Source organism: Mesocricetus auratus, unplaced genomic scaffold, assembly GCF_017639785.1.
Source record: "Mesocricetus auratus isolate SY011 unplaced genomic scaffold, BCM_Maur_2.0 Super-Scaffold_100014, whole genome shotgun sequence".
NCBI classification, from domain to species: domain Eukaryota; kingdom Metazoa; phylum Chordata; class Mammalia; order Rodentia; family Cricetidae; genus Mesocricetus; species Mesocricetus auratus.
Genome location: NW_024429197.1, coordinates 31,798,718 through 31,824,356, shown reverse-complemented (window position 1 = coordinate 31,824,356; position 25,639 = coordinate 31,798,718). Strand labels below are relative to the sequence as shown.

The 25,639-nt window shown below is 47.7% G+C and overlaps 1 protein-coding gene across 5 annotated transcripts in view; it reads left to right on the top strand.

The window, feature by feature from the left end:
- Positions 1–526: 526 nt before the first annotated feature.
- The window catches only part of Yipf1 (Yip1 domain family member 1), a 35,215-nt gene continuing 10,102 nt past the window's right edge, over positions 527–25,639 (top strand). Inside the window, exons 1-9 of one of the 5 annotated variants that reach the window (XM_013114998.2) lie at positions 527–666; positions 1,295–1,363; positions 2,414–2,489; positions 4,852–5,015; positions 11,441–11,521; positions 11,743–11,830; positions 17,989–18,105; positions 21,681–21,847; positions 22,194–22,376. In XM_013114998.2, coding sequence (XP_012970452.1) covers positions 2,459–2,489; positions 4,852–5,015; positions 11,441–11,521; positions 11,743–11,830; positions 17,989–18,105; positions 21,681–21,847; positions 22,194–22,376 — 831 coding nt within the window. In that variant the 5' untranslated portion in view covers positions 527–666; positions 1,295–1,363; positions 2,414–2,458. Of the gene's footprint in view, positions 667–921; positions 1,078–1,259; positions 1,364–2,413; positions 2,490–4,851; positions 5,016–11,440; positions 11,522–11,742; positions 11,831–17,988; positions 18,106–21,680; positions 21,848–22,193; positions 22,377–25,639 lie in introns of those variants that run through there. The other 4 variants (XM_040757023.1, XM_013114997.3, XM_013114994.3 and 1 more) reach the window with 4 other exon arrangements.

The following is a 25,639-nucleotide window of genomic DNA, read 5'->3' as shown; positions in this document are numbered from 1 at the left end:
GTGTTTCTTTGGCTCTGCTCAGGGTGTGTTTCTTTGACTGGTCCCTTTTCTCTACATAACGTGTTATTGCATCAGACTGCTTGCCAGTTTAAAAAAAAACATTATCAACCATAATAAGCAGAATATGTTAGGACTCAAATGGGAACTACCCTGTGTGGTGAGGCTAAGAACACTGGTCTCCTTGTGTGGGTTGTGAATCAAGTGTCTGCTGTTTACACTGTTCCAGACAGCAAGAACTATCTATAGACACTTTCCGTCTGTGTTGATGCTGTGAACAGTTAACTGTGTGCTGCCGCCCTTGGCGGGCACTGGCCACCCAGAGACAGAATCATTCCAGGTCTCTGCTCTCAAAGGCTGGCAAAGATGAGCAAACAGTAGCAATTCAGGCAAACGTTTCCAGGGCAGAGGGGAGCCCAGGGGATTAATACAGAAGGAGAAGGTAGCTTCTTCCGCGAGGAGGAGGCGGTCCCCAAAGTCTGGAGGACCTCCTAGACGTTAACCGGGCCCACACTGGAGACAGGTCACAAGGCTGCTTGCCAGACCACTCCAATGCTGCTGATTCCTTCTCTTCCGAGGTAGCTGTCAGACACCTGGGCGGCACAGCTGAGGGAGACCATCCCTAGTCATCGCCCACATGAACGCGGTCAGGACGCCTTTTATTCACAGGTCAGACAGCTATGGACCCTTCCTCGCTGGTTAAATTTTCCAGAGGAACCTGGAATTGGCGATCTATGTTTTCCCTTTTCTCGATTATTTTTCATTGCTCTATTTTAGATTTGCATAAGAAAAAGGTAAAAATAATGAGTAAAACACTCCCGAACTGCAGAGAATTTGCCCTACTTGTACCTGTCTCTTTAAATCCTACGAGATGGGCGGGACCGGCTCGCAGAGCCTCGGCGCTGTCTTCCTGGGCTGCGCTTGCTTTAAGAGAGGGGGCGGTGCTCTGCCCGGAGGAGGCGGAGAAACCCTCCCCACGCCCCCGGATCTCCGGCTTCCGGGAACCCGGCTGGAAGGCCGCTAATGCTGAGCATCCCAGGCCCCAACCTTCCCTGGACAGCTGGACCCTCTCCCAACGAGGTGAGGCTGTCGGGGCTTCTGGGCCAGTTGGGAAATTCCTGCCCGCACGGGCCACTGCTGCTCAGCACTCCCTTCCCTCCCACAAAGCCTGTTTGTGCATCCCCGGGTCCCGCACTGCAGGGTCGCCAGCCAACACGCTTCTAATTGCCTGACTCTGAGCCTTACACGCACTGTCTTTATAGACTGGTCTAGACACCATCATGAACCCATTTTACAGATGAGGAAGCTGAGGCCTCGAGGAGCTCACACACAGCAGAGAAGCAACAGAATCGGGACTCAAACACAGGTCTGTCTGATCCCAGCATAAGCTCTGGGACCAAAAACCAGACGTTTTGGAGTGCCTTTCCCATCACCATTCCCAAATCCTATTCCCCTTCAGCTTGTTTCCATCTCCACGCTTCACCTGATCCCTAAACATTCACGCAGTGAGTGACCCCTGCAGCCAGTCTCCTTTTGGTTGATTCGGGGCATCTTGTAACCCTTACTGGCCTCACCAAGTAATGTAGGATAGCCTTAAACTTCCTGATCCTCCTGCCTCTACCTCCTAAGTTCTGGGGTTACAGCATACTCCAGATTTTGCAGGTCCTGGGTGTTGTTAATTATGGAATAAGGACCGGCACGGTGGACGGAGCACAAGCCATGGAGAGCACATTAGCCATAGTTTATTATAGCGAGACTGAAAGGGGGGGGGACAGACATGACAGAGTAAGTGGGCCGGGGTCTGTCCTTTAAAGGGGTCCTCTGCACCTGGTGGAACTCTGGGCTGGCCAGAGAACTGCCTGAGTGTGTTCTGCCAGGTAACAGGGCAGGCCAGTGCAATGCCTGAACCTTTCACTGAAGCCCAGGACTTCAGTATGCTAGGCAATCAGCCCCTCAAATGAGCTGCAACCCCAGACCTCAGTTCCTTTATAACAGTTTTAATAATATCTGATGCTTAGACACAATGCTTATGTAAACTATCGACCCCCCCCCCCCCGAAAATAGGCAAGGGAAGGCTTCTGTGGCAGGGGAGATTGCTCAGCAGGTAAAGGTGACTGTCCCCAAACATGGCCAGAGTTCCATTCTGAATCCCACATGGTGGAATGAAAGAACAGACTCCTGTTACCACACAAGATAAAGAAGATATAGTGCATACATTTTTTAATTTTTAAGACAGGGTCTCACTATGTAGACCAGGCTGGCCTTAAACTCACAGAGATCTGCCGGCCTCTGCCTCTGATTGCTGCGGATAAAGGTGTGTGCCAGCCACTGCAGCTGGATAGAAACTCTTCTTTTGCTATGATTTCTTTTTGCAGATTGTTCCGTTTCCCTAAGCTTATTTATTTCTTCGTTTTAGACCCCTGACAGTTTCCTCGCCCTTGGGAAAAGAGCCTCTGGCTGAATGGCAGCCGCAGATGACTTGCAGTTTGAAGGTATGGCTGTTGGGTGCCCACCTTTGACTTATTAGCTTCTGCTGTCACAGCAGTGGATTTCACTACCGACGCATACGTTAAAGGATTTTATTTCAAACGTCACGGTAAGAGGCTGTTGGCCACACCCAGGTTTTTCTAGTTTGGCCACACCAGCTGCTTACATTTCTCACGGAATTATTCTGATTGGCAGCAGGAACTGGACATGGCAGTTGCCTTGTGTTTTCTCTCTCTCTCTTTTTTTTTTTTTTTTTTTTTGGTTTTTACAAGACAGGGTTTCTCTGTATTGTTTTGGAGGCCTTGTGTTTTCTGAGCACTTCCTGTATGGACACTGTGGTAAATACTTTACAAGTGACAGCGTGCGTAATCCTCCTTATATCAAGTTTATTAAGCAATCATTCTTGGTTTTGTTTTTTTTAGTAAGGAAAGTGAGGCCGAGAAAAATCAAACTACCTAAGAGCCTTACAGCTAATAAACCAGACAGCCAGGACTTGAGCCCAGGCAGTGTGACATCATAGACGCTCCACTGTCTGAGGAAGATTAGATGTTTAAATAGAAATGACTTCTTGGGCAAATACTGTCATGGCCATAATTCTCCAACTTGTATTTGACCACCTGTAAAAGCATTTGCTGTTCTTCCAGAGGACCTGAGTTGGGTTCCCAGCATCTGTCCATATCACGTGGCTCCCAACTGCCTGTAAATCCAGTTCCAGGAGATCAGATGCCCCCTTCTGACCCCCACAGGCAGCTGTACACAGGTGGCATGCACTCACCTGGACACACACATACACATAAATAACAATAAACCAAGTGTCTGGCTGTTCACCATCCCATTGGGTTCAAGGTACAAGGTCACCTTTGGCAGCGTGTGTCTAAACTGTAGTCCTGCCTTCCTCGGGCTCCTTGCTTCCCGTCTCACTGGGAGTGGAAGCTCGGAAAACCACTCTCCACACACTGCCTCTCATCTTTTCATTGTCCTTCCTTAGCTCCTGTCCAATTCCCCTGCCACGCCGAGCTTGTGGGCCTGTAGAGCCCCAGCTTCGGCCCCGGTTTTCCATTGGAGGCAGTCTTCCGGAGAGTTCGCGCCGCCCTTCCTGCTCTCTTTCAGGTCTTGCTTCATTGATGAGCACTTCTTGGCCATGCTGTCTAGAGGTACAGAGCAAGGAAGTGCAGTGTTGTGAGCAGCATTTGCAAAGCTTCCGTGGAAGGAGGAAGACTTTTTAGGTCATTTTTTCTCTCTCTCCAAAAGGCTAAAAGCTGACTTGTGTTCCAGATCATAGATGGGCAGTGGAGGCTGTTAGCCCGAGGTGACTTGAGAGGAGGCAGGCAGAGATAAGGGTGAAGCTGTAAAGATGATATGAAGGACTCTGGCTTCGGGAAAGAGCACGAGGTACCGAGGGTGGCCTGGCAGGCTTTCCTGAGGGAGAGCGCTCGATGACAGGGTGGAGCTCGGGGGTCTTCTGGCAGAAGTCGTTATTCTGGGGAAAGATGGGAGCAAAAGAGGCTCAGGTCGGCCAGGATGCAGAGCAGAACCCATGACCGTTGGGAATCACGCCAACCCAGCCTTGCCCAAGGGACTGAGGGTGGCCAAAGTGTGTAGTACAGAGGAGGGTGTGTGGGTCACTGTGGCAGGGACGTGCACCTTACACCCCAGGTGGTGACATCTGCTGTCCTTCCAGCATGCACACGCTTCCTTGTCTGTTCCTGGGTCCTCACTCTGTAGACCAGGCTGCTCTGGAACTCACAGAGATCCACCTGCCTCTGCCTCCTGAGTGCTGGGGGTCAAAGGTGTGTGCTACCACCGCCCAGCTATAAGCTGAGTGATTCTATTATTTCCACTTTTGTTTTTTGTTTTGTTTTGTTTTCTTTTTGGGTTTTTGAGACAGGGTTTCTCTGTAACTTTGGAGCCTGTCCTGGGACTCGCTTTGTAGACCAGGCTGATCTTGAACTCATAGAGATCAGCCTGTCTCTTCCACTTTGTTTTTGGTCCTTGTGGTTTCTGTGGTGATTCTGTAGGACTTACTTGAGTCAGATATGTTCAGATGGATCGGGTACCCTACTGGAGACTTAGATAATACTCCCCACGCCCCCTCTTCTCTGTGTGTGTGTGCTCAGGAGCATCTTGAGTGAAACCCTCCAGCTTCAGCCTCCCTAGTGCTGAAGCCTCTTCTGCTTCTCATAGATGAGGTTCATCGCAGAGCTGAGATAGGAAAGCATCATGAGGGCTCCGTAGGCGTGCTGGTCGTGTGCTCTACCGCTGAACAGCAGCCCCGGCACCAGGGCTGGGGGGGCTGGGGAGGGGCGGAAAGCACCCAGCTGCCAGTGTGGGAAGGTCTCCAGACCTTTGTGCTTTGCTTGGTTTCAGAGTTTGGCGATGGAGCCACTTTGCCAGCCACAAACCCAGATGCTACCACAATAGACATCGAGGACCCTGGTGAGATTTCCAAACGCCAATCCAGACCCCGAGGAAGCCCGGGGAGAGAAGAGGATGAGGAGCTGCTGGGAAACAATGACTCTGACGAGACGGAGGTTTGAACGTTTTTACCTTCCTCAGATCTTGGAGTACACGCGTTTACTCGTTATTGGTTGTGTGCCTGGTCCAGTGCCAGGCACTGGTGACACACTTTGTGGGGGAAACAGGTAACCAGACCATCGCCCTCGGGAAGTGCTGGTGGGTGTGTGGGTCAGGGGAGCAGAGGGGAGGTTAGGGAAGGCTTTCTGGGATCAGTGACACCTGGCTAGCCCTGCTGACGAGGGGAGGTGGTGAGGGGAAGAAGGCATAGAGCTGTGAAAAGAGCATGGTGCAGGCAGGAACAGCTGCTGCCTCCTGCATTGGAGTGGAGGGTAAGTGAAGCCTGGAGGGAAGGCTACAGCCAGGCGGGGACGGCACAGTGAGCTTTGTTGTGAGTTTAGTTCATTCTGAAAATCATCAGGAGCCAGTGGACGATTTAAACCGTGTATCTTGATAAGTTTGAAGATAATTTAGATTTGGTGGCCTCAAATATAAGTTGGTGGAAGACAGACTAGAGTGCGTAAGACCAAACAGGGCCAAGCACAAGAGTCTTGGCCAGCAATGGGGGCAGACTCAGCAGCACTTGAGAAACGGTGTAGGTGAGAGCAGATGGCTGCAGAGATGTGGAGGCCTCCATCGGATCGGGTGGCGTACACATCGAGTGGGTCCTTGTGACCAAGGGCACACAGTTGGGGGTGGTGAGGGGAATAGTATTTCTTCAGTATTCTACACTGAGTTATGCCCATGAGAGGAACACTCTCAGTGTGTGTCAGTGGCTGCACCATGCAGCTCTTGGGCTCCATCCCCAGCCACAGGGGTCCTTTGTCACAAGTAGGAGAGATGTCAGACCCTGACTAACCCTGCAGTGAGTGGAAGGTGAGTCTGTTACAGAAGACTGCAGGGCACTGGGGTTGCAGACGTGACAGCCAGGAGAGGGGCCGGGAGCAAGGCAGGGAGGGCAGGTTTTGGATGTCATGTGTCCTCTGGGAAAGGACAGAAACTCAGTGCAGAGATGCAGCTCTGCCCGTGGCTCAGTCTGTGCCTATACGTGCATCACGGCTCCCGCTGACAAGGCTCTGAAAGTGCTACTGTTTTACAGCAGCGTGTGATGAAGCTCAGGGAAGTACCTGAAACTGAGGCACTCTGGAGGAGGAGGCAGGATGATTGAGAGTTCAAGGCCAGCTTGGGCCAATAGTGAGACTCTGTCTCACATCAAAGCAAGACAAAACAGGGAAGTCTTAGGACAGTCTGCCCTTGGTCAGAATGAGTGTAACCAGTTTGCCTGAAGCTCCCTGCATTTTTATTTGTTTGCTTGCCTGTGCTCCTTTGTCTCATGTCTCAGCGGTTCCCAGCTCTAATAAGGGCCCCAGCGGCAGGCCTTGGCCTCTCGTCCCGTTGTTGGAATGGGCTGCACTCGGCCCTTGAATGTTAACTTTAGGTGGGATCCGTGTAACCTAGGAAACAATTCCAGCCAAAGTGTTTACAGAAGGTGGGCCACTAACAAGAGTACAGCCATGAAAGGGCCACCCCAGGGATCCAGCACCACCTGCTGGTTCCTGTGGGTACCTGCATGCATGTGTGAACACACAGAAAAATACACATCAATAAATGTTAAGGGACCAGATATTTAGTCCTAGGGTAGAAAAGAATTCAGCTGGGCTTGCTCTCTCGCTCTCTTCCCGCTCTTCCCGCCTCTTACTGCTCTTTCTCTTCTTCTATTCTTTCTCTCTCTCTCCGCTCCTGTCTCCTCTTCCCTTCTGTCCTCCCTCTGTGTCTCTTTACCTCTTTTCTCTTTCCTTCCCCTCCCTCCCCTTTCTAATAAAACTTCTTACTCTGTGCTGGAGAGATGGCTCAGAGGTTAAGAGCACTGGCTGTTCTGAGTTCAATTCCCAGCAACCACATGGTGGCTCACAACCATCTGTTATGAGATCTGGTGCCCTCTTCTGGTGTGTAGACATACGTGCAGGCAGAACACGTATCCGTAATACATAAAAAAAGCAACAACAACAACAACAAACTTCTTACTCAATTAAAAAAAAAAAGAATTCATCCGGGCAGTGGTGGTGCACGCCTTTAATCCCAGCACTCGGGAGGCAGAGGCAGGTGGATCTCTGTGAGTTTGAGGCTACTAGACTGGACCAACAGCCTCCAAAATAATACAGAGAAACCCTGTCTCGTAAAACAACAACAAAAAGAATTCATCTGGACAGAAGGTCAAATGGAGATATTTATGTTTTTGTGTGACCTGTGACCATCACTCATCAAATGCACAGCATGTAGGAATAACTTCTATTATGGGCCCAGGCCCTGAGATCTGGATTCTCCTCTACTCTGTAGACCTAAAGACCTTTGTAGTTACTGACTCCAGATAATTCAAATATAGGACTGTAGGGAACAACAGCAGGTTAGCTTATATAGCTGAAAATATACATATCAAAATAACATAATGGCAATTGGGCATGATGGGGCACACCCTTAATCCCAGCACTCTGGGGACATTGGCGGGTAGATCTCTGTGAGTTCGAGGCCAGCCTGGTCTACAAAGCGAGTTCCAGGACAGCCAGAGCTATACAGAGAAACCTTGTCTCAAAAAACAAACAAACAAGCAAATGTCAGTTTGCTAAGAAGAGCCGGTAGTCCATTTGTGGAAGAGCTGGTGGAATTGGGAATCTGGGCTTCCTGTGGTTAAAGTCACAAAGGAACCTGGAGAGTGACGAATCAGTCAGCTTTTCTCACATGTTCTTTTTGAGCAGATCCTATAATAAGTAGCTGGCAGAGTCCATTTTTTTATTTCATTTTATTTTTTGAGACAGGGTCTAAATAGCCCTGGTTGACCTGTAACTCAGAGATCCACCTGCCTCTGTTTCCCGAGTGCTGGGATTAACACTTTGACCAGCAATCAGTCCCTGTTATATTTGCTTTTGTTCTCTTTGGTTTAAAATCTTAATAAGTTTTACATTCTCTGGCTATGCTTCCTTGTGTTTAAGCCTGAAAAGTTGGCCCAAAATGCTCCCCTTTCCCCCCTGTAACATTAAGATTTGTTCCTCGGGGCTTCTTAGGGTCTTGTGAGAAGACCCCTGGCTCTGCTCATCTTTGTTGTCTGTTAGCCATTCTTCTGGGACATATCAGAGTCTCACAGCCATGTGGTTGATTTTTGCAGCATGTTGCGGGGGTTAATTCCCTTTCCAGTGACCCTCCCCTTTGCAGAATAGGTCCTAGTTAGAGACCAACCTCAGACAGCTGCAACCTCTCTGACAAAGAGGACTGGCGTCTTACTGGGGTTGCTGATCCCTTTTAGAGGGATCCCTTTGTGGTTTGGGTGTTGTCTGACTTTAAGGGCCAAGTGCTGAGCATTGGCTTTTCAAGACATCCTCCGCCTTCTCGGCGTCACTTCTAAGCTTTGTTGTTGAGCACTTGGGTCAGTTCTCCAGTCTTGAAGGGGAGTGGTGGGTTTTAGTCTTAATTTTTGTAATTTCTATAGATATGGGAGACACCTTGAGGTATAAAGAGAAAACAGATGGCTGCTCCCTTTAAGACCTTTAAATCTTTTTTTTTTTTTTTTTTGGTTTTTCGAGACAGGGTTTCTCTGTGGCTTTGGAGGCTGTCCTGGAACTAGCTCTTGTAGACCAGGCTGGCCTCGAACTCACAGAAATCCCGTCTGCCTCTGCCTCCCGAGTGCTGGAATTAAAGGCGTGCGCCACCAACGCCCGGCAATACTGTTAAATCTTTGGCGCAGAAATGTATCCTTTTGGATAGAATTTGTCTGGTTTGGTTTGGTTTTTGAGACGGGGCCTTGCTATGTGGCCCTGATTAGTTGGAACTCACTGTGAAGACCAGGTTAGCTTTGAATTTGCTGTGACCCTCCAGAGTGATGGTAGAATATGCATGTGTCTCTGTACCCAGCTGGACAGAATTTTAATTGGACTTTATTTTGTTCACCTGGAGCCATCATAACATAGAGCAGGGTCAGAAGTGGAAACATAGTCCAGCCAATTCAGGTCCCTGAGAGGAATCTTTTTTTTTTTTTTTGGTTTTATGAGACAGGGTTTCTCTGTTTTGTTTTGGAGGCTGTTGGTCCAGCCCAGCCTCGAACTCACAGAGATCCGCCTGCCTCTGCCTCCTGATTGCTGGGATTAAAGGCATGTGCCACCACCGCTCGGCCCCTGAGAGGAATCTTAAAGTGTTAACATTGTCATCCGTTAATTACTTAGACACTCATCACCACCATCATCATCATCATCATTATCATCATCATCATCATCGTGATTATTATTATTTTGGGTTTTTTGAGACAGGGATTCTCTGTGTTTCCTTGGCTGTCCTAGAACTCATTCTGTAGACCACACTGGCTTTGAACTCACAGAGATTTGCCTGCCTCTACCTCCCCAGTGCTGGGATTAATGCTGCCATTGATTTTTTAAAAATACATATTTTTGCTCCAGGACTACCAGGATGGCTCCATGGGTAAGGTCCTCCTGCACAGACCAGGAAATCTAAGAATGATCTCCCAAACCCGCGTAGAGCTGGAAGGAAAAGAGAGAAGCAACTCCACAAAGTTGTCCTCCGACCTCACGCACCCTTCTTGCACAAAAGAAATTAATAAATACAACAAACTTGTTTTGAGACAGTATCTCGTATTGCTCAGACTGGCTTTGAACCCATTGTGTACTGAAGTTGGCCTCAGACTTCTGATCCTCCTGCTTCTACTTTCTGTGTTTTAGAATTACAGGCACATGCTACCATGCCTGGCCCCATAATTTATTAAGAAGTTACTCAAAAAAACAAAACAAGGTCGGGCTGTGGTGGCGCACACCTTTAATCCCAGCATTTGGGAAGCAGAGGCAGGTGGATCTTTGAGTCCAGCCTGGTTTACAGAGCGAGTTCCAAGACAGCCTCCAAAACAATACAGAGATATCCTGACTCAAAACCTCCCCTCCAAAGAAAAACCAAAATAAAAAACAAGCAAACAAAAACAAAAAGAAGAAACTGAAACCAAAAGGAAAGAGAAAAGCTGCTACACTTTATTCTCATTTACAGACGGACTTCCTAAGTGACTGATGTCCAATTCTTTCAATTATCAGAATGCCACTTCCTTCCTGGAGTGTCAAGTGTTTGGGCGGGAATAATGATTTTTGCTTGAGGATAATAGTCATTATACAATTTTAATTAAGAGCATGCAGACATGAGCCTGAGCTACCACTGCTAACAGTTCGGGTTTTGAGGACACCTGCAAGGTAATATGCACTTCTAAGTGCTGCATTTAGAAGGTTCGTACACTGAGGTATACAAAGAAGGCAGTATTAGTTGGTGTCACCACTTTCACCTCCTGAGTGCCTCCAAACTTGGCTTGCGCTTACTTTTGTTTTTTGTTTTGTTTTGTTCTGAGGCCCACCTGGAACTCACAGCCATCCTTGTGCCTCTGCCTCCTGAGTGCTGGGATTACAGTCATGAGCTACAACACCTGGCTTCAACTTTTGCCTTTGAAGTAAAATTTAGATTCTGTCTTGGCAGAATGTTAGGTCCATATATATTAACTGCATTACCCCATGCCCTAAAAAACAAACAAACAACAACAACAACAAAAAAGAAAGTCAATGTATAACTTTAGACTTCTGAGAAAGTCAGGAAACATCAACAGTGACCACAGACTGCCTTCTTCCTGAGGCCCAAGGATATTTAATAGCAAAGCACTTATTTTATTAAAGCAGTGAATGCAAATCAGACTTCCTTTTTAAATAGGCAAAGAACTTTGCCAACTGTCTTAAGCTTTCTTTTTTTTCTTTGTTTTTTGAGACCGGGCTTCTTTGTGTAACAGCCCTGGCTGTCCCTGGAACTACCTCTGTAGACCAGGCTGGCCTTGAATTTAGAGACTTTCCTGCCTCTGCCTACCAAGTGCTGGGATTAAAAGCATGTGACACCATGCTCATCTTAAGCTTTCTTATCAGGCCCTTTTAGATCTCCAAAGAGAGTAGAGTATGTGTGGTCTTGTTGGGGGAAGTGTGTCACTGTGGAGGTGGGCTTTGAAGTCTTATATATGCTCAAGCCACACCCAGTAAGACAATTCACTTCCTGTTGCCTGTGGATCAAGATGTAGAACTCTCAGCTCCTTCTCCAGCATCATGTCTGCCTGCATGTCCCCCCATGATAACAATGGACTAAATCTGAACTGTAAGCCAGTTCCAGTTAAATGCTTTCCTTTATAAGAGTTGCCATGGTTATGGTGTCTCTTCACAGCAATAGAAACCCTAAGTCACATGGGATCTGGTGTCCTCTTCTGGTGTACAAACATACACGCAGACGAAATACATATATATACTTATGTATGAAATATATATGCATACATATGAAATCTATAAACATATATGTAAATAAGTAAAAGAAAAAGATGGAGAAATTAGGAAGTCTGCTTGGAGTTGACCATGTTTCATTTTCCCTCTGACAGTTACTTGCTGGCCAGAAGAAAAGCTCTCCCTTCTGGACATTTGAATACTATCAGACATTCTTTGATGTGGACACTCACCAGGTTTGTGAGCCGGCTTCACCCTTTATTGTCCATAGTGGGGACTTGTCTCTTCTGAGATGGAGCAGCCATCATGTGACAGCCACTGTATTGACTGGGGTCTTCCTGAAGCACAAAGACTTGCTGCACGTAAAACACTGTTGTGAAAGCTCAGATAGTAGTTGACTGGATTGAATCCTAAGGAAAGTTAACCTTCACAGAATTACTGCTGTGTTACCGTGCAGGTCTTTGACAGAATAAAAGGGTCTCTGCTGCCGGTTCCCGGGAAGAACTTCGTGAGGCTGTATGTCCGCAGCAACCCAGATCTCTATGGTATGTACAGTGCCCTGCTTCTCTACCATGTCCTCTTACGCTCCAGTAAATGTGGGGGTCCCTGGAAGGTCAGAATTGCACTGTCAGTAGGGTGTACAATGTTTTTATTTGACCCTCTGAGATTTGGTAACAATCCGAAAAGAATTTGGTGGGGAATGGAATTTCATGTCACAGGAGTGCTGCAGCTGCAATTATTAGTCACCCTTTGAAGGCTTCAGGGGACTCTGGTGTGGGCTTGAGGCAGATGAAGCTTTCCCCCGAGTGCAGCTGGTTTTCCTCCGTGGAGGGTTTGGAGGTGTAGGGGGGACGTGGAGTAGGGTTTGACTACTCCATTGTCTCAAGCGTTTGAGCACTTGGTCCCTGGTTTGTGGCACTGTTTGGATGGGTTTAGGAGGTGTAGCCTTGTGGGAGGATGTATGTCACCGGGAACAGGCCTTAAAAATGCCTCGGAAGACAGTTTAGAGCTAGGACACGTTTCTCGCTTCTGTCCGAGGTTTCAAAGCCACTTGGGCTTTCCAGTTCCCTCTTTCTGCTTGCTGCTTTTAGTGCAACGTGCGGCTCTCAGCTGTTCTGCTTGCTGGCTGCCACACCTCGCCTCTGTGATGGCAATGGACGTGAGCCCGAATGAACCTTCCGTGGATCGCCTTGGTCACGGCGTCTTAATCCAGTTCGCTTACGCTTTGTCACTGATGTAGTGAGTTCCCTCTCAGCTGCCAGGGTGCGTGTGTGTGGTGGGGGCCACTGGCTCTCCATGGTCAGTCTAACACAGGAGTGGACCAGGGAGTGAGTGTAACCCGACTCCCTTGCTGTCTGAGGGAAACACAGGCTGGCCCAGGGCTCCTGAGGAAAGGGCCCGTGGTCTTTTGTATTTGAGGGGAGATGAGGCAAGAAGGCCACCCTGATCTTCCCTGGGACTCCCTGTGCTGGGCTGCCCATTCTGAGGGCAGCTCTGCTCCTTCAGTTAGTCTTTTCTAGAAATGTCCTCACCGTCTCTCAGAGGTGTGTTCTCTAGGTTAGCCTAAATCCAGTCACAGTAACTATCAAGACCAGGCTGGCAAGATGGCTCGCGGGTAAAAGCACCTGCTGTGCAAAGCTGATGCTCTTATATTGATATTGAAAACCCAGGGGTGGAAGGACAGGACCAACTCACAAAAGCTGTCCTTTGACCTTGTGTGTGTCCTTGCGCGGGGCACTCAGGCATTTGTGTGAAGACTCAAAGTTGACATTGGGCGTCTTTCTTTTTTTTTTTTGGTTTTTTGAGACGGGGTTTCTCTGTATTGCTTTGGAGGCTGTCCTGGAACTCGCTCTGTAGACCAGGCTGGTCTCAAACTCACAGAGATCCACCTGCCTCTGCCTCCCGAGTGCTGGGATTAAAGGCGTGCGCCACCAACGCCCGGCAATATTGGGCATCTTTCTGAGTTGCTTTTCACTTTATTCTTTGAGGCAGTCAGGGTCTCTCTAGTTCTTAGGTCTGTAAGCATCAGCGTGGATAGATCTCAGAATAATGACAAATGAAGAGGAAGCTGTTGTAGGGTATGGTATCATTAGCAATTGTGCACGCTCCCATATGTGAGACCAGAGGTCAGTATTAGGTGCCGGCCTCAATTTCTCTTCACTTAGTTGTTTGAGGCAGGCTTACCGAGACTGGAGCTTGCTGACCTGGGTAGACTGGCTGGTCACAGACCCAGTACCCCTACCCCTCTCTCCCCAGTGCCCCTACCCCTCTCTCCCCAGTGCCCCTGCCTCTCTCTCCCCAGCACCAGCTTGTACCTAGTCTTTCTCTGTCCCTCCTGCCAGCTCCCAAATAACCACATGGAAACTTCTTATTAGTTGTGAAAGCTTGGCTGGCAGCTTAGGCTTGTTTCTAACCAGCTCTTGTAACTTAAATTGATGTATTTCTATTAGTCTATTGCTGCCACGTGGCTTTATTACCTCATCTCCATAGCGTCCATACTGCTCACTCTGTATCTCATGATGTCTCCATCCCTCTTCTTCCCAGCATCCTCTGTGCCTGGATATCCTGCCTTGTTGTTGGCCATTCATCTTTTTATTAAAGCAATCACATCTTTACACAGTGTAATCAGATATCTTGTTACACTGCCAGCCGGTCACAGTCTTAGTGCCTTCCTGCCCCGCCTCCTCAGCACTGGATTATAAGTACACATGGTGTGTCTGGCCTTTCACGTGAGGGTAGGAGATGAAATTCACACCCTTACACTTTCACATGAGATACTCAACTGAGCCATCTCCCCAGCTCTATTAAAAAGATAGTTTTAAAGCAATGTGTGTACGCCTGTTTGTTTTATTATTCTTGGCTGTTTATTCTGTTACAAATATTTCACAGTAAAAAAATAATTATATAATAATACATTAAATATCAATATTTCATCAATATACTAAATACATTTAAGTTAATATATAATAATTTTTAAAGTGGCATTAATTATAATATAACCCAAGTTAAGGTTTCATCCCACATTTTTTTTAAAGATAAACCAGATTTTTTTTTTTAAGATTTATTAAGTACACAGTGTTCTGCCTGCAGGCCAGAAGAGGGCACCAGATCTCATTATAGATGGTTGTGAGTCACCATGTGGTTCCTGGGAATTGAACTCAGGACCTCTGGAAGAGCAGCCAGTGCTCTTAACCTCTGAGCCGTCTCTCCAACCCTCCTCCCACTTTCACCATGTAAGAGTTGGGATTTAGAAGGAAAGGGGGAGAGAGAAGGCAGAATGAAGCACCCTGGAAGAAGCTGGGGTGAGTGTGTGTCCCTAAGGCAGGTAGCTGGAAAGGTTACTGAGCCTTGATCACCATGGGTCTTTTCTATCAGCCTGCGGGATTTGGATTTTGTTCTTACGCAGCTGGGGGTTCATTAAAAACCTGTAACTAGGAGAGAAGCAAATAAAAATACCTTGGAAGACAGTTTAGAGCTAGGACACATTTCTCGCTTCTGTCTGAGGTAAGTGTGCATTTGAGTTAAACAGGCAGAGCGGTAAGCAGGTGTCAATGGCCTGTTAGGCCGGAAGTGTCTGTATTCTTAGCTTAGGGCCCAGGACAGCCCAAGAATGGCAGGCAAGGCCTCCACGGGTAGAGTGGACTCCTTGTCACAGGATCTGCGTCTGTTTTGCCTGCATATATGTTGTCCACCACATACCTGCCTGGTGCCTGTGGAGGTCAGAACATCAAATCCACTGGAACCAAAATTATAACAGTTGTGGGTTCTGGGAAGAGCAGCCCGTGCTGTTAACCACTGAGCCATCTCTCCAGCCCTAGCAAAAGTTTTTGGCAGTGGAGTTTTGTGGGTTTTGTTTTGATTCTTATGTCTCTTGTGGTATAGGAAGTTAAATAATACTGTGAGGTTTGCCCTGGACCGTGGCACAGAGCCTGCACTCGAGTGAGGGAACGAGTGACTTGTGAAAGCTGATGTTGGTGGTTCTGTGGGGTCGCTGACTGCCCAGGTTCCCTTTCCTACCTTCAGGAGTCAGTACTTGCCTTTGAAAAGCCCTCATCCATCTGTGCCATTCTTCCCAATTCAGTGATTTTATTAACTTATGATATTTCAAGGTATCTGAAGTTAGCTCCAAAGATATTGCCAAATTGGAAATGAAATATTTAAATTTAAATTTAATAATCATCATTTGTTCTACATAGTAATTAACTTTTGTATGTGTGTGTTATATGTGTTGTACGTGTGTACAGGTATGCATGCATGCGCACATGCACATGTATGCCTGATCTGAGGGTGACACTGGGTGTTTTCCTTGAATACCTTCATTTTTTTTTTTTTTTTGGTTTTTACGAGACAGGGTTTCTCTGTATTGTTTCGGAGGCTGTCGGTCCAGCCCGGCCTCGAACTCACAGAGATCCGCCTGCCTCTGCCTCCCGAGTGCTGGGATTAAAGGCGTGCGCCACCAACGCCCGGTGAATACCTTCATTTTTGGGGTGGGGTTCTCATTGAATCTGAAGTGCATCTATTTGGCTAGTCAGATTGTTCAGGGAGCTTCAGAAATTTGCCTGTTTCTGTTTCCTGCCCCTTCTCCCGCCAGAGTGTGCTGTATGTGGTTTTCACGTGGGTTCCCCTGGGGAGCCAAATGCAGATAGGCAGTCTCACATGGCAAGCTTCTTACTGACTGAACCGTCTTCTAAGACCCATAGCAATTTAAAGAAAAAAATGGGTTTTTAAGACAGGATTTCTCTGTATAACCTGACTGTTCTGGAACCCACTCTGCAGACCTGACTGGCCTTGAGCTCACAGAGATCCACCTGTCTCTGCCCACCCCCAGTACTGCAATGAAAGACATGCACCACCAATGCCCAATTAAATTTTTAAAAGATTTATTTGTTTTATTTTTGTGTATATGAGTATTTTGCCTGTCCCTGTGTATGTGCACCACATATGTACCTGGTGACTGCAGAGGTCAGAAAAGCATGTTGGATCCCCCAGAACATGAGTTATAGATGGTTATGAACCACTATGTAGGTACTAGAAACTGAGCCCAGGTCCTTTGCAAGTGCAACAAATGCTTTTACTGCTACACTGTCTCCCCAGGCCCCTTAATACTTTTTCTGGGTAGAGGGGGATAAGGTGGGTGTTAAGAATTCAAGCATCTCTGGGTGGTGATGGTGCATACCTTTAATCTCAACACTTGGAGGCAGAGGCAAGTGGGTTTCAGTGAGTTCAAGGCCAGCCTGGTCTATAGAGTGAGTTCCAGGACAACCAGGGCTATGCAGAGAAACCCTGTCTCAAAAAAACCAAAACCAAATAGAACAAAAAAAGAAGCCAAGCACATGATGAAAGAATTTGCTGTTCTTATGAGGAGGAGGTGCGGGAGAATCTCCCAGGGAGATGATGGTAAAATAGAAAGGTGTCCAGCCACATGTGTGTCTTGCCATCTGATTGGACTATGCACATACATGCACATGCATGCACACACATATACACACCCATGCGCATATGTGTTGACTGCTTCAGGCAGGATTCACTGGGAATGGTGGGGTGCTCTCAGGAGCCAAGTATAGAACTGGGATAAGGAACAGGGAAGTTTGCTTGCTTTTTTTCCTGAATTCTCTTTTCAACCTGGAAGTGTGTGTGTGTGTGTGTGTGTGTGTGTGTGTGTGTGTGTGTGTGTGTAGTAGAGTCTTGTGGGCTGTCTTTCTGACTTGGAACTGTGTAGACCAGGTTGTCCTCAAGCTTGCAGTGATCCTCCTGCTTCTGCCTCCTGAGTGCTGGAATTGATTACAGACATGTGTGACTATGTCCAGCTGATGGGTCGATTACCTTTTCATTAGAAAGGGAAAGAAGACAGCTCCAAACTCATGGTCACGTGGATGGCCCTGGTTAAACGTCTAAACTTGGTGTAAAACAAAACAAAAAGGCACAAATGGGAGGAGAAGAATTTGTAGGGAATGGGGGTGGGGGTAGACAGCTGTTGTAAGGAAGAGGGTGGGGTGTGAGAGTGGTCACTGTACATTATAAACATGTGTAAAACTTTAAAAATGTAAGTTGTCCCCCCAAAAAAGGAAAGGAGAAAAAACTGTCTCTCCATCTCTCTCTGTCACTGTGTGTCTCAGAAAGACACAATCACGTGCACATGCACATCTGAGTCCCCTGGATCTGGAGTCATGGGCAGTTAAGAGCCAATGTATGGGTCCTGAGAATTGAACCTGGGTCCTCTGGAAGAACAGTCGGTGCTCTTAACCACTGAGCCGTTTCTCCAGCCCCCTAGCTGACTTTTACCTGAAGTCTTCTCCTTGTACTTCCCTTCATTTATAATGCAGAAGGACCTGGCTGATTCAGCCATGTGTCCTCTGATCTTAACTTGGGTACTTGGGTACAGGAAGTAACTTTCGCTTCTTGTGTTCTGAAGGTTTAACAAAATGCGAGTGCATGTTTGACATCCTTGACTCAGGGAAAACCATACATCAGTATCTTCATTCACCTAGTGTGAGCTGTGTTTTGACCATGAATTCTGATTATCCTTGCTTTTAAGGCACCTAATTACTGAGTTGTGTTTTCATCTTTTGAGAGTGAATGTTCATGACATCCACGATTCTTTTCCTCTTGTCTGACAAGGAAGTGGCTGGTGAGAAATGATTCTGAAAGAGTCCAGCAGCGAGTCCCTCATTTCCTCTTTCTGCGTCTTCTTGTTGCTCTGCAGGCCCCTTTTGGATATGTGCCACCTTGGTCTTTGCCATAGCAATTAGTGGGAACCTTTCCAACTTCTTAATCCATCTGGGAGAGAAGACGTACCATTATGTGCCCGAGTTCCAAAAAGGTAGGTGAATAGTGAGACTCGTTTAGAATGTGCACTGTCTACAACTGTGAGCTTTTACCCTCTGAGCACATTGCCCAGTCTCTAAGCACTGCACCCCCGCTCTCAAATACAGCTCCTACCTCAGAGACCTACGTGTCATATCTATGTAACCCACAGTCCTCCTTCCCACCATGGTAGAATTCTATTGCATCCAACCTTCCGTCCTGAATGTATACTATTCAGTGACACACATATACTCACAGTCTTGTAAATCGATATGAATTTTAGGGAAGCTGTCAGACTGAATAGTGAGTGGTTGGAGTTTATTCTAAAAATATACAAATGACTAAAGCAGTGTGCATGAAGTCTTGACTGTAGCAGCATTTGCATTATCCAGGCACTAGAAACAGCAGAGGCATTGTTCTTAAGTTCTGATGGCTCAGCTAGCTGAGATGCCTGTAGCCACTAATTATAAAGCACCTAGGGATCGTGGGAAACCAGTAACTATGCCAAACAGTGCCTGTTATGTTGGCAGTTTTGCTAATGACAAGTGGTCAAGACTTGGAGAGAACCACATAGAATGTGACCCCAGCTCGTAAAGGACATTTAAAATGTCTTCCTTTCTCTTCCTCTTCTTTGATTTGTGTGTGGGGGGGGAGTGAAAGAAGAGAGTGGGGAAGGAAGGAGGGAGGGAGGGAGGGAAGGAGGGAGAGAAATCTGCCTGCCTCTGCCTCCCAAGTGCTGGGATTAAAGGCCTGCACTACCACTGCCTGGCTCCCTTTTTACCTTCTATGTCCCTCTTTCTTCTCTTCTGTCCCTTTAAGCATTGAGTCAGACATAGATTCAGTCTTGCTTATTAAAACTCTTCATTGATTGTAAACTTGGACCATGTTCCCTGAGAGGCATCGGCATTGCCTTCAAGTAGCTCAGTGGTTGTCAGAGCAAGACTATGTTGCTGTGAGTGATTTAACTTCCACATTGCAAGTCCGTGCAGAGCTGCCGACTGAGAAGAGAAGACAGCGTGGCCTTCCCTGCATGGGGAGGGAGCTGGGTACAAGACGGTCCTTGTCTGTTGTTATCCCCTTAAGCTGGGCACTCCGGTATCTGATCAGAGCACTAAGATAATCACTGTTCTTTTCCTGAACACTGTCTCAGCTTATGTGAAGAGTGTGAGTTGTAATCCTGCAGTTGGCTCAGTTGGTGAAGGTGCTTGCCATACACCCTGATGCTTTGAGTCCAGAAACCACAGTGGAAGGAGAGAACTGACTCCCAAAAAGTTGTCTGGTGTGAGCATGTGTGGTGCCCTCATGCGCACGTGTGCATACACACACACACACACACACCATGTATATATTAATAGTAATTTAAAAAAAAACCTTTTTAAAGTACAGGTCATATCTGAGGTTAGGTCCTGCTCCTGCCAACTTGTGTCACCTTGATCAAAATGCTTGATTCTGGTCCTGTTTTCTTCTCTAAAAGGAAAATAGAGATGATAGGAGATACTATGTCTATATTCTTGCTAATAACATAGAGTGGAAGTTCTAATTTTTAACATGATTTGCTATATAGTTCAGACCATAACGTTGTGATTGTGTTGCCTTAGCCTTGGTCCCAAGCGTTGGGATTACAGTCATGTGCTTGTATCATTAATAAGAGTATAATCTTTCGTGTGTGGTGTGATTCTGGGAATGAAACCTGGGGTCTTGAGCGTATTTGCCACCCAGCTTCATTCCCAGTCCTTGGTCTTTTGAGACAGATCTTCATATGGCCCGGGTTGACTTCCAGGTCACTGTGCATCTGAGGGTGGCCCTGAACTCTGGATCTTCCTGCCTCTACTGCCAAAGCATTGGGATTACAAACTCTGACACCACACCTGGCTAAAAAGCTAATTCTTTTATTTATTTATTTTTATAGATTTAGTTTTGAGATGGTGTCTCTCTGCATAGCTCTGGCTGTCCTGGAACTCACTCTGTAGATCAGATTGGTCTAGAACTCACAGAGATCCGCCTGCCTCTGTCTCCCGAGTGCTGGGATTAAAGGTGTGCAACACCATGCCCGGCCGTATTTACTCATTTTTAAATTTTGTTTATGTGAGCAGACATTTTGCCTGCATGTATTTCTGCACACCACTTGCCTGCTTGTTGCACTAGGAGGTCAGAAGAAGGAATCAGATTCCCTGGAACTGGAGTTATAAATGGTTGTGAGCTGCCATGTGTGTGCTGGAAATGGAACCTGGGTCCTATGGAAGAGCAGCCAGTGTTATTAATTGCTTAGCCATCTCCAGCCTTGTATCTAACTCTTAATTGAGTATGTATCACAGGCCAGCACTGGTCATAATAGCGCTTACCTGTGTTTACTTGTTTTATTTTCCTAATAGCCTCAGAAGGTAATCTTATTCCCATTTTGCAGACAGGGAAACTGAAGCAGGAGGGTTTTGTAATTTTCCACCCAGAGTTGCTTTGCCCAGGATTAGAACTCATGGCCTGGAATCTGCTTTGCCTCAGACACCACATCGCCTCTCATAATGCTGAGTGCAGTGTCAGATATCCAGCCAGCGCTTAATAAGCAGTAGCTACAGCCAGGGTAGAATTTCCTTCCCCAGCATTTCCCACCCAAGGAAAAGATTGTGTCAGCAATGCTGCATGTGCCTCAGTAACGGCATTCCAACGTGAGCGGAAACTGCCGTGGAGCCCTGAGAGGTTCTGGACAGTGGCACGCTTGAATCTGGGTCTGACTGTAATTGCTAGGAGGGGCCTGTTTTTGCAGGAGGTGCTAATAGAATTGTTTGCCGATTTTCACATTGGAAGGGTCAGTGCCTTGGCTTAGCATGCTCTAGGATTGTCACTCCAGAAGCAGGGAGACAGTCCTGGAGAGCTGCTCTTCCGAGAGGAGAGGAGACCAGGAGACTGTCCAGTGATGGTTCCCAGGAGCCGCTAACGGGCACGTCTGCTGCTGGCGCAGTTATTTATGTGGGGAAGAAACGAGCGTGGTGGTTATCTCAGGCACTGCTGAGCTGCAGCTCCATCATTTAGAGACAGATCACTAGATGGCATGCAGAGCTGCTTAATCTGTACCCAGGGCATTTTAATATGTTTGCTAGAGAAATCAGTGTCAGCTCTTGTTTGGCTAGGGAGGAAAGCGTGTCCTTCCAGGGGGAATAGTTGGATTTTATTTGACCCAAAAGTTCAGTGTACTTAGACACTTTTAGGATGACTCTCTGAAGTAGTATTTCATTTACATACTTCAATTGTTTCGATTACTAGTTTTTAGTCACTAAGTTGATTACAAAACCACATAGGAGATTAGCAAACATTTATAAAGCACCTACTGTGTGCCAGGTGCTGTGCCAGGCCCAGGAAATGCAGAACAGAAGAAGGGTGTGAAGCAGCCGGGTGGTGATGGCCCACACCTTTAATCTCAATACTCCGGAGGCAGAGGCAGGTGGCTCCCTGAGTTCAAGGCCAGCCTGGACCAGAGTGAGTTCCAGGACAACCAGAGAAGCGCTGTCTCAAAAAACCAAAACAAATCACATGAAACACCCTGATAGTGTGCTTGCTAAAGGCTTGATGAAGACAGGACTGTTCTGTCCTCTGCAGTGTCCATAGCGGCTACCATCATCTATGCCTATGCCTGGCTTGTGCCTCTGGCTCTCTGGGGCTTCCTCGTGTGGAGAAACAGCAAAGTGATGAACATCGTTTCCTATTCTTTTCTGGAGATTGTGTGCGTCTACGGCTACTCCCTCTTCATTTATATCCCCACAGCAGTGAGTACCATGCCAAGGAGACTAAGTGGTGCTGTTTGGGGTGGAAAAGTCAGCCAGGTTCTCCGTGGGGCCTTGGAATTCCCAGCCTGCTGCTTCTGTGCCCCTGGAGGGTCCTTTTGAATTTAAAGTGCAGGCTGGATGGGTGCTGGGAAGGCAAGGGCTTTGGCTGTATCAGGAGCCCTGGGTTAAGACATCCATCTACATGCTAACAGCATGCTTTGCAAAGCCACATGACAGTGCATGCCCAGCTGCTGCCCGGCTCAGGGGCTCTGTGAACACATGTGAACACACATGTTGGGAAGGAACAGACACCCCAAACTCTCCCTCATGCTCTCTCCGTTTCCAGGTACTGTGGATCATTCCTCAGAGAGCCGTTCGTTGGGTCCTAGTCACGATTGCCCTGGGAATCTCGGGGTCTGTGTTGGCAATGACATTTTGGCCAGCTGTTCGAGAGGATAACCGGCGTGTGGCCTTGGCCACCATTGTGATGATCGTGTTGCTTCACGTGCTGCTGTCTGTGGGCTGCTTGGTATGTTATTATTGTACCCTCTTGGGGTGGCTTTAAGCATTTGTTTATTGTGGCTGTACATGTGTAGGCAGGTGCGTACAGAACATGTGTGGAGGTCAGAGGGCAACTGGAGTCAGTTCTCTGTCTCCATCACGTGGGTTCTCAAGCCCACGCCGTCAGCCTTCCCCACAAGCATCTTCACCTAATGAGCCATCTCTCCAGCTCTCTGGGTGCGTATCATACACAAATGCCAACACTTACTTTGCAACATCCTCAAGCTGTTAGACGCAGTGGTTCTTTTAAAGCCGACACTGTGACCTCTAAATATCAAGGCTGCCCTGGAAGGAAGGTGGCAGAGGTGTAAGGATTTGGTTGTGACGTCTGACTTCCCTTGTTTCTGTGATGTGGTTAAGATTCAGTGTCTGGCCAGAGGGGTATGAGTAGCCATATGTCTCTCTATAGGGCTGGTGTCTCTTTGGCTTCCTGTCCATGGCTAGATAGATGTTGGACATTTAAAATTTCCTGGCGGTTAGAATGGCTAGATAGATGTTGGACATTTAAAATTTCCTGGCGGTTAGAATCAAGAAAAAATATTTCATGAGTGGGAAGCTTAAGATTGGAGTCAAATATAGACAACTGGATTGTTCAGAGGGCACACAGTGTTTGAAGTCTGTTTGAGACCCTGTGCCTGGTTGTCCCTTTATGGAGAGCATGTGCTTTTGAAGCCCACAGGCCCAGTAGAAGGCCAGCTCTGTCGTGTGGTGACTGTGTGAGCCATGGCTCTCTGCTCCTCAATCTCCTATGCTTCATCTGTGATCTGACTGGCATCTTCCCCCATCGATTGGCCTGAGAATCAAGCAAGACAATACACAGGAAGCCTGTGACATAGAACTTGTCCACTGACTGCCTGTAGATCTGGGTTTTTGGCAGCAGGGGGAGGGGGAATCCTAAGGCAACAGGCCCAAGCTCTCGAGATGCTGCAGGGCCCCTCTGGACCCCTCTGTCCAGTCTACTGCCCCGTGCAGACACTGTCTTCCTCCTTGGGTTTTTAACGGTCAGGTAGGTTGAGATGAGGAGGAAGGAGGGAGGGAGGGGAGGAAAGGGGAAGGGAGAAAGGTAGGAAAGAAGGAAGAGGGAAGGAAGGAATGGAGGAAGGGAGGGCTGCTTTTAGGACTAGAGAGGAGCAGGGCACATTGAACAGTGGAGCAGGGAAGTGTCATTATCATTATTAAGAACACATCTCAGGGGGCTGGAGAGATGGCTCAGCAGTTAAGAGCACTGGCTGCTCTTGCAGAGGACCTGAGTTCAATTCCCATCAACCACATGGAAGCTCACAACTGCCTGTAACTCCAGTTCCAGGGGATTCAATGTTCTCTTGACCCCCATGAGCACCAGGCACACATGTGGTACACACACACACACACACACACACACACACACACACACACACACACACACACACACACACACGTGCGCGCGCAGGTAAAATACTAAAAAGAAGAACCTGTTTTGGAGGGATGGGGATGTGGCCTAATGGGTAAACGCACTTGTTCTGCAAGCATGGGGACCTGAATTTGAATTCCTAGCACCCACATAAAAAGGTAGGCATGTGGACATGGTGGCATGCACCTTCAGTCCTAGCTCTTGGGAAGCAGAGGCAAGCAGATCTCTGTGAGTTCCAGGTCAGCCTGAGCTTCATAGATCCTGACCCTGGGAAAACAGAAGCTGGGCATGACTACCTGTGCCTGTGACTCCAGCATTGGGGGTTGGAGACAGGTGAACCCTGGGGGCTCACTGGCCAGTCAGCCTTGCCGAACGGCAAACTTCCAGTTCAATGAGGGATCCTTCCTTAAACCATGGAAGATACATGATGCTCACCCTGTTCTCTACATGATCATAGCGTGTGTGCACGCGCACACACACGCACACACCAAATAAAATCGATTTACATTAGAAAATAACCCATTTTGGGTGTTTGGGGGTGTAGCTCTGTTGATACAGTGCTTGCTAGCCTGCAGAGTCCTGGGTTTGTTTCCCTGTACCATATAAACTGGGTATTGTGGTTCACACCTGTGATTCTCTCGCTTAGGAAGTAGAGGCAGGAGGAGTGGGACTTCAGAACCATTTTCAGTTACATAACGAGCTGGAGGGCAGCCTAAGCTAGAGACCTCACCCCACCTGTGCAAAAAAAAAAAATCCCCAAAAAACAAAACAAAAAAAAACCCTATGGTATCCCTGTCAAGACCTGCAGGATCTTTTACTGCCCAAGACACTCCCTTCCCAGGTAATGGGACTGAAGGTAAAATTGTCCTGCCCATCCTGCTGCTCAAGAATGTTCTAGAAGAGAACCAATGAGATGAGACAGCTTAGTGGGCAGAGGTACTTGCCAAGCTTCATGACCTGAGTTCAAGCCCCAGGACCCACATGAGGGAAGGAGAGAACCGACTCCTCTGATCTCCAAACATATTATATCCCTTGTGATGATTTAAAAGGAAAACAGTTTTCTAAAAGAGAGCATCGTTATGAGGTAAAGAGCTCTGACCTGGGAGGTGCCTTAGCTGTCACAATCTCAGTTGTCCTTTCCTTCTGGGCTTCAGTGAGAGTCGGCATGTGGCAGGGGTCCCCTCCTCTACGGTGAAGGGCTCTTCAGGTCAAAGGCATCAGCAGGTTTCCAGGGCCACTCTGCTGCAGGTTGTGGCCTGATGCTCTCCAAGAGTGACCCAAGGTCACACAGTTGGTAAACTGAGTGGGGCTCTTGTTGGACACTGGCCTTGCCCTTCACTGGTGCCTCTCGCTGGGCCATCTGTGACCCGAACCTTCCACGTCGTCCACTTGGCTGAGAAGTGGTGGAGAGGCGGAGGGAGGGAGACACATTCCATTCAGCTCTGAGGAGTCTCCTAATCGGGGATGTTGGACTGTGGGCAGAGGTGTCACCACGAGAAGGACTCATCGTGTGCAGAAGCCACTGTGTTCTGGACAGAGGGAGCCCTTGATGACCTGATGCTGAGCCCCGGCCCTGTGTCTGAACTCTCTTTGGAGGAGGACCGATCAGAATAGAGGAAGCCAGGGGTCCAGTCCAGTTTGCCCACCCCTGCTTCGACCATTTCTCTACTCTGGCTTCCTCTCTCTTTCCATAGATAAAGGTGCTCATCATGCACACCGTAGCACTGTCTGTCCCATTGAAGGAGATAAGCAGCATGAAAATTGTGACAAGAGAGCTGGGTCTGGTGGCTCACAACTGTCATCCTAGTTCTTGGGAGACTGAGGCAAGAAGACTGCCACAA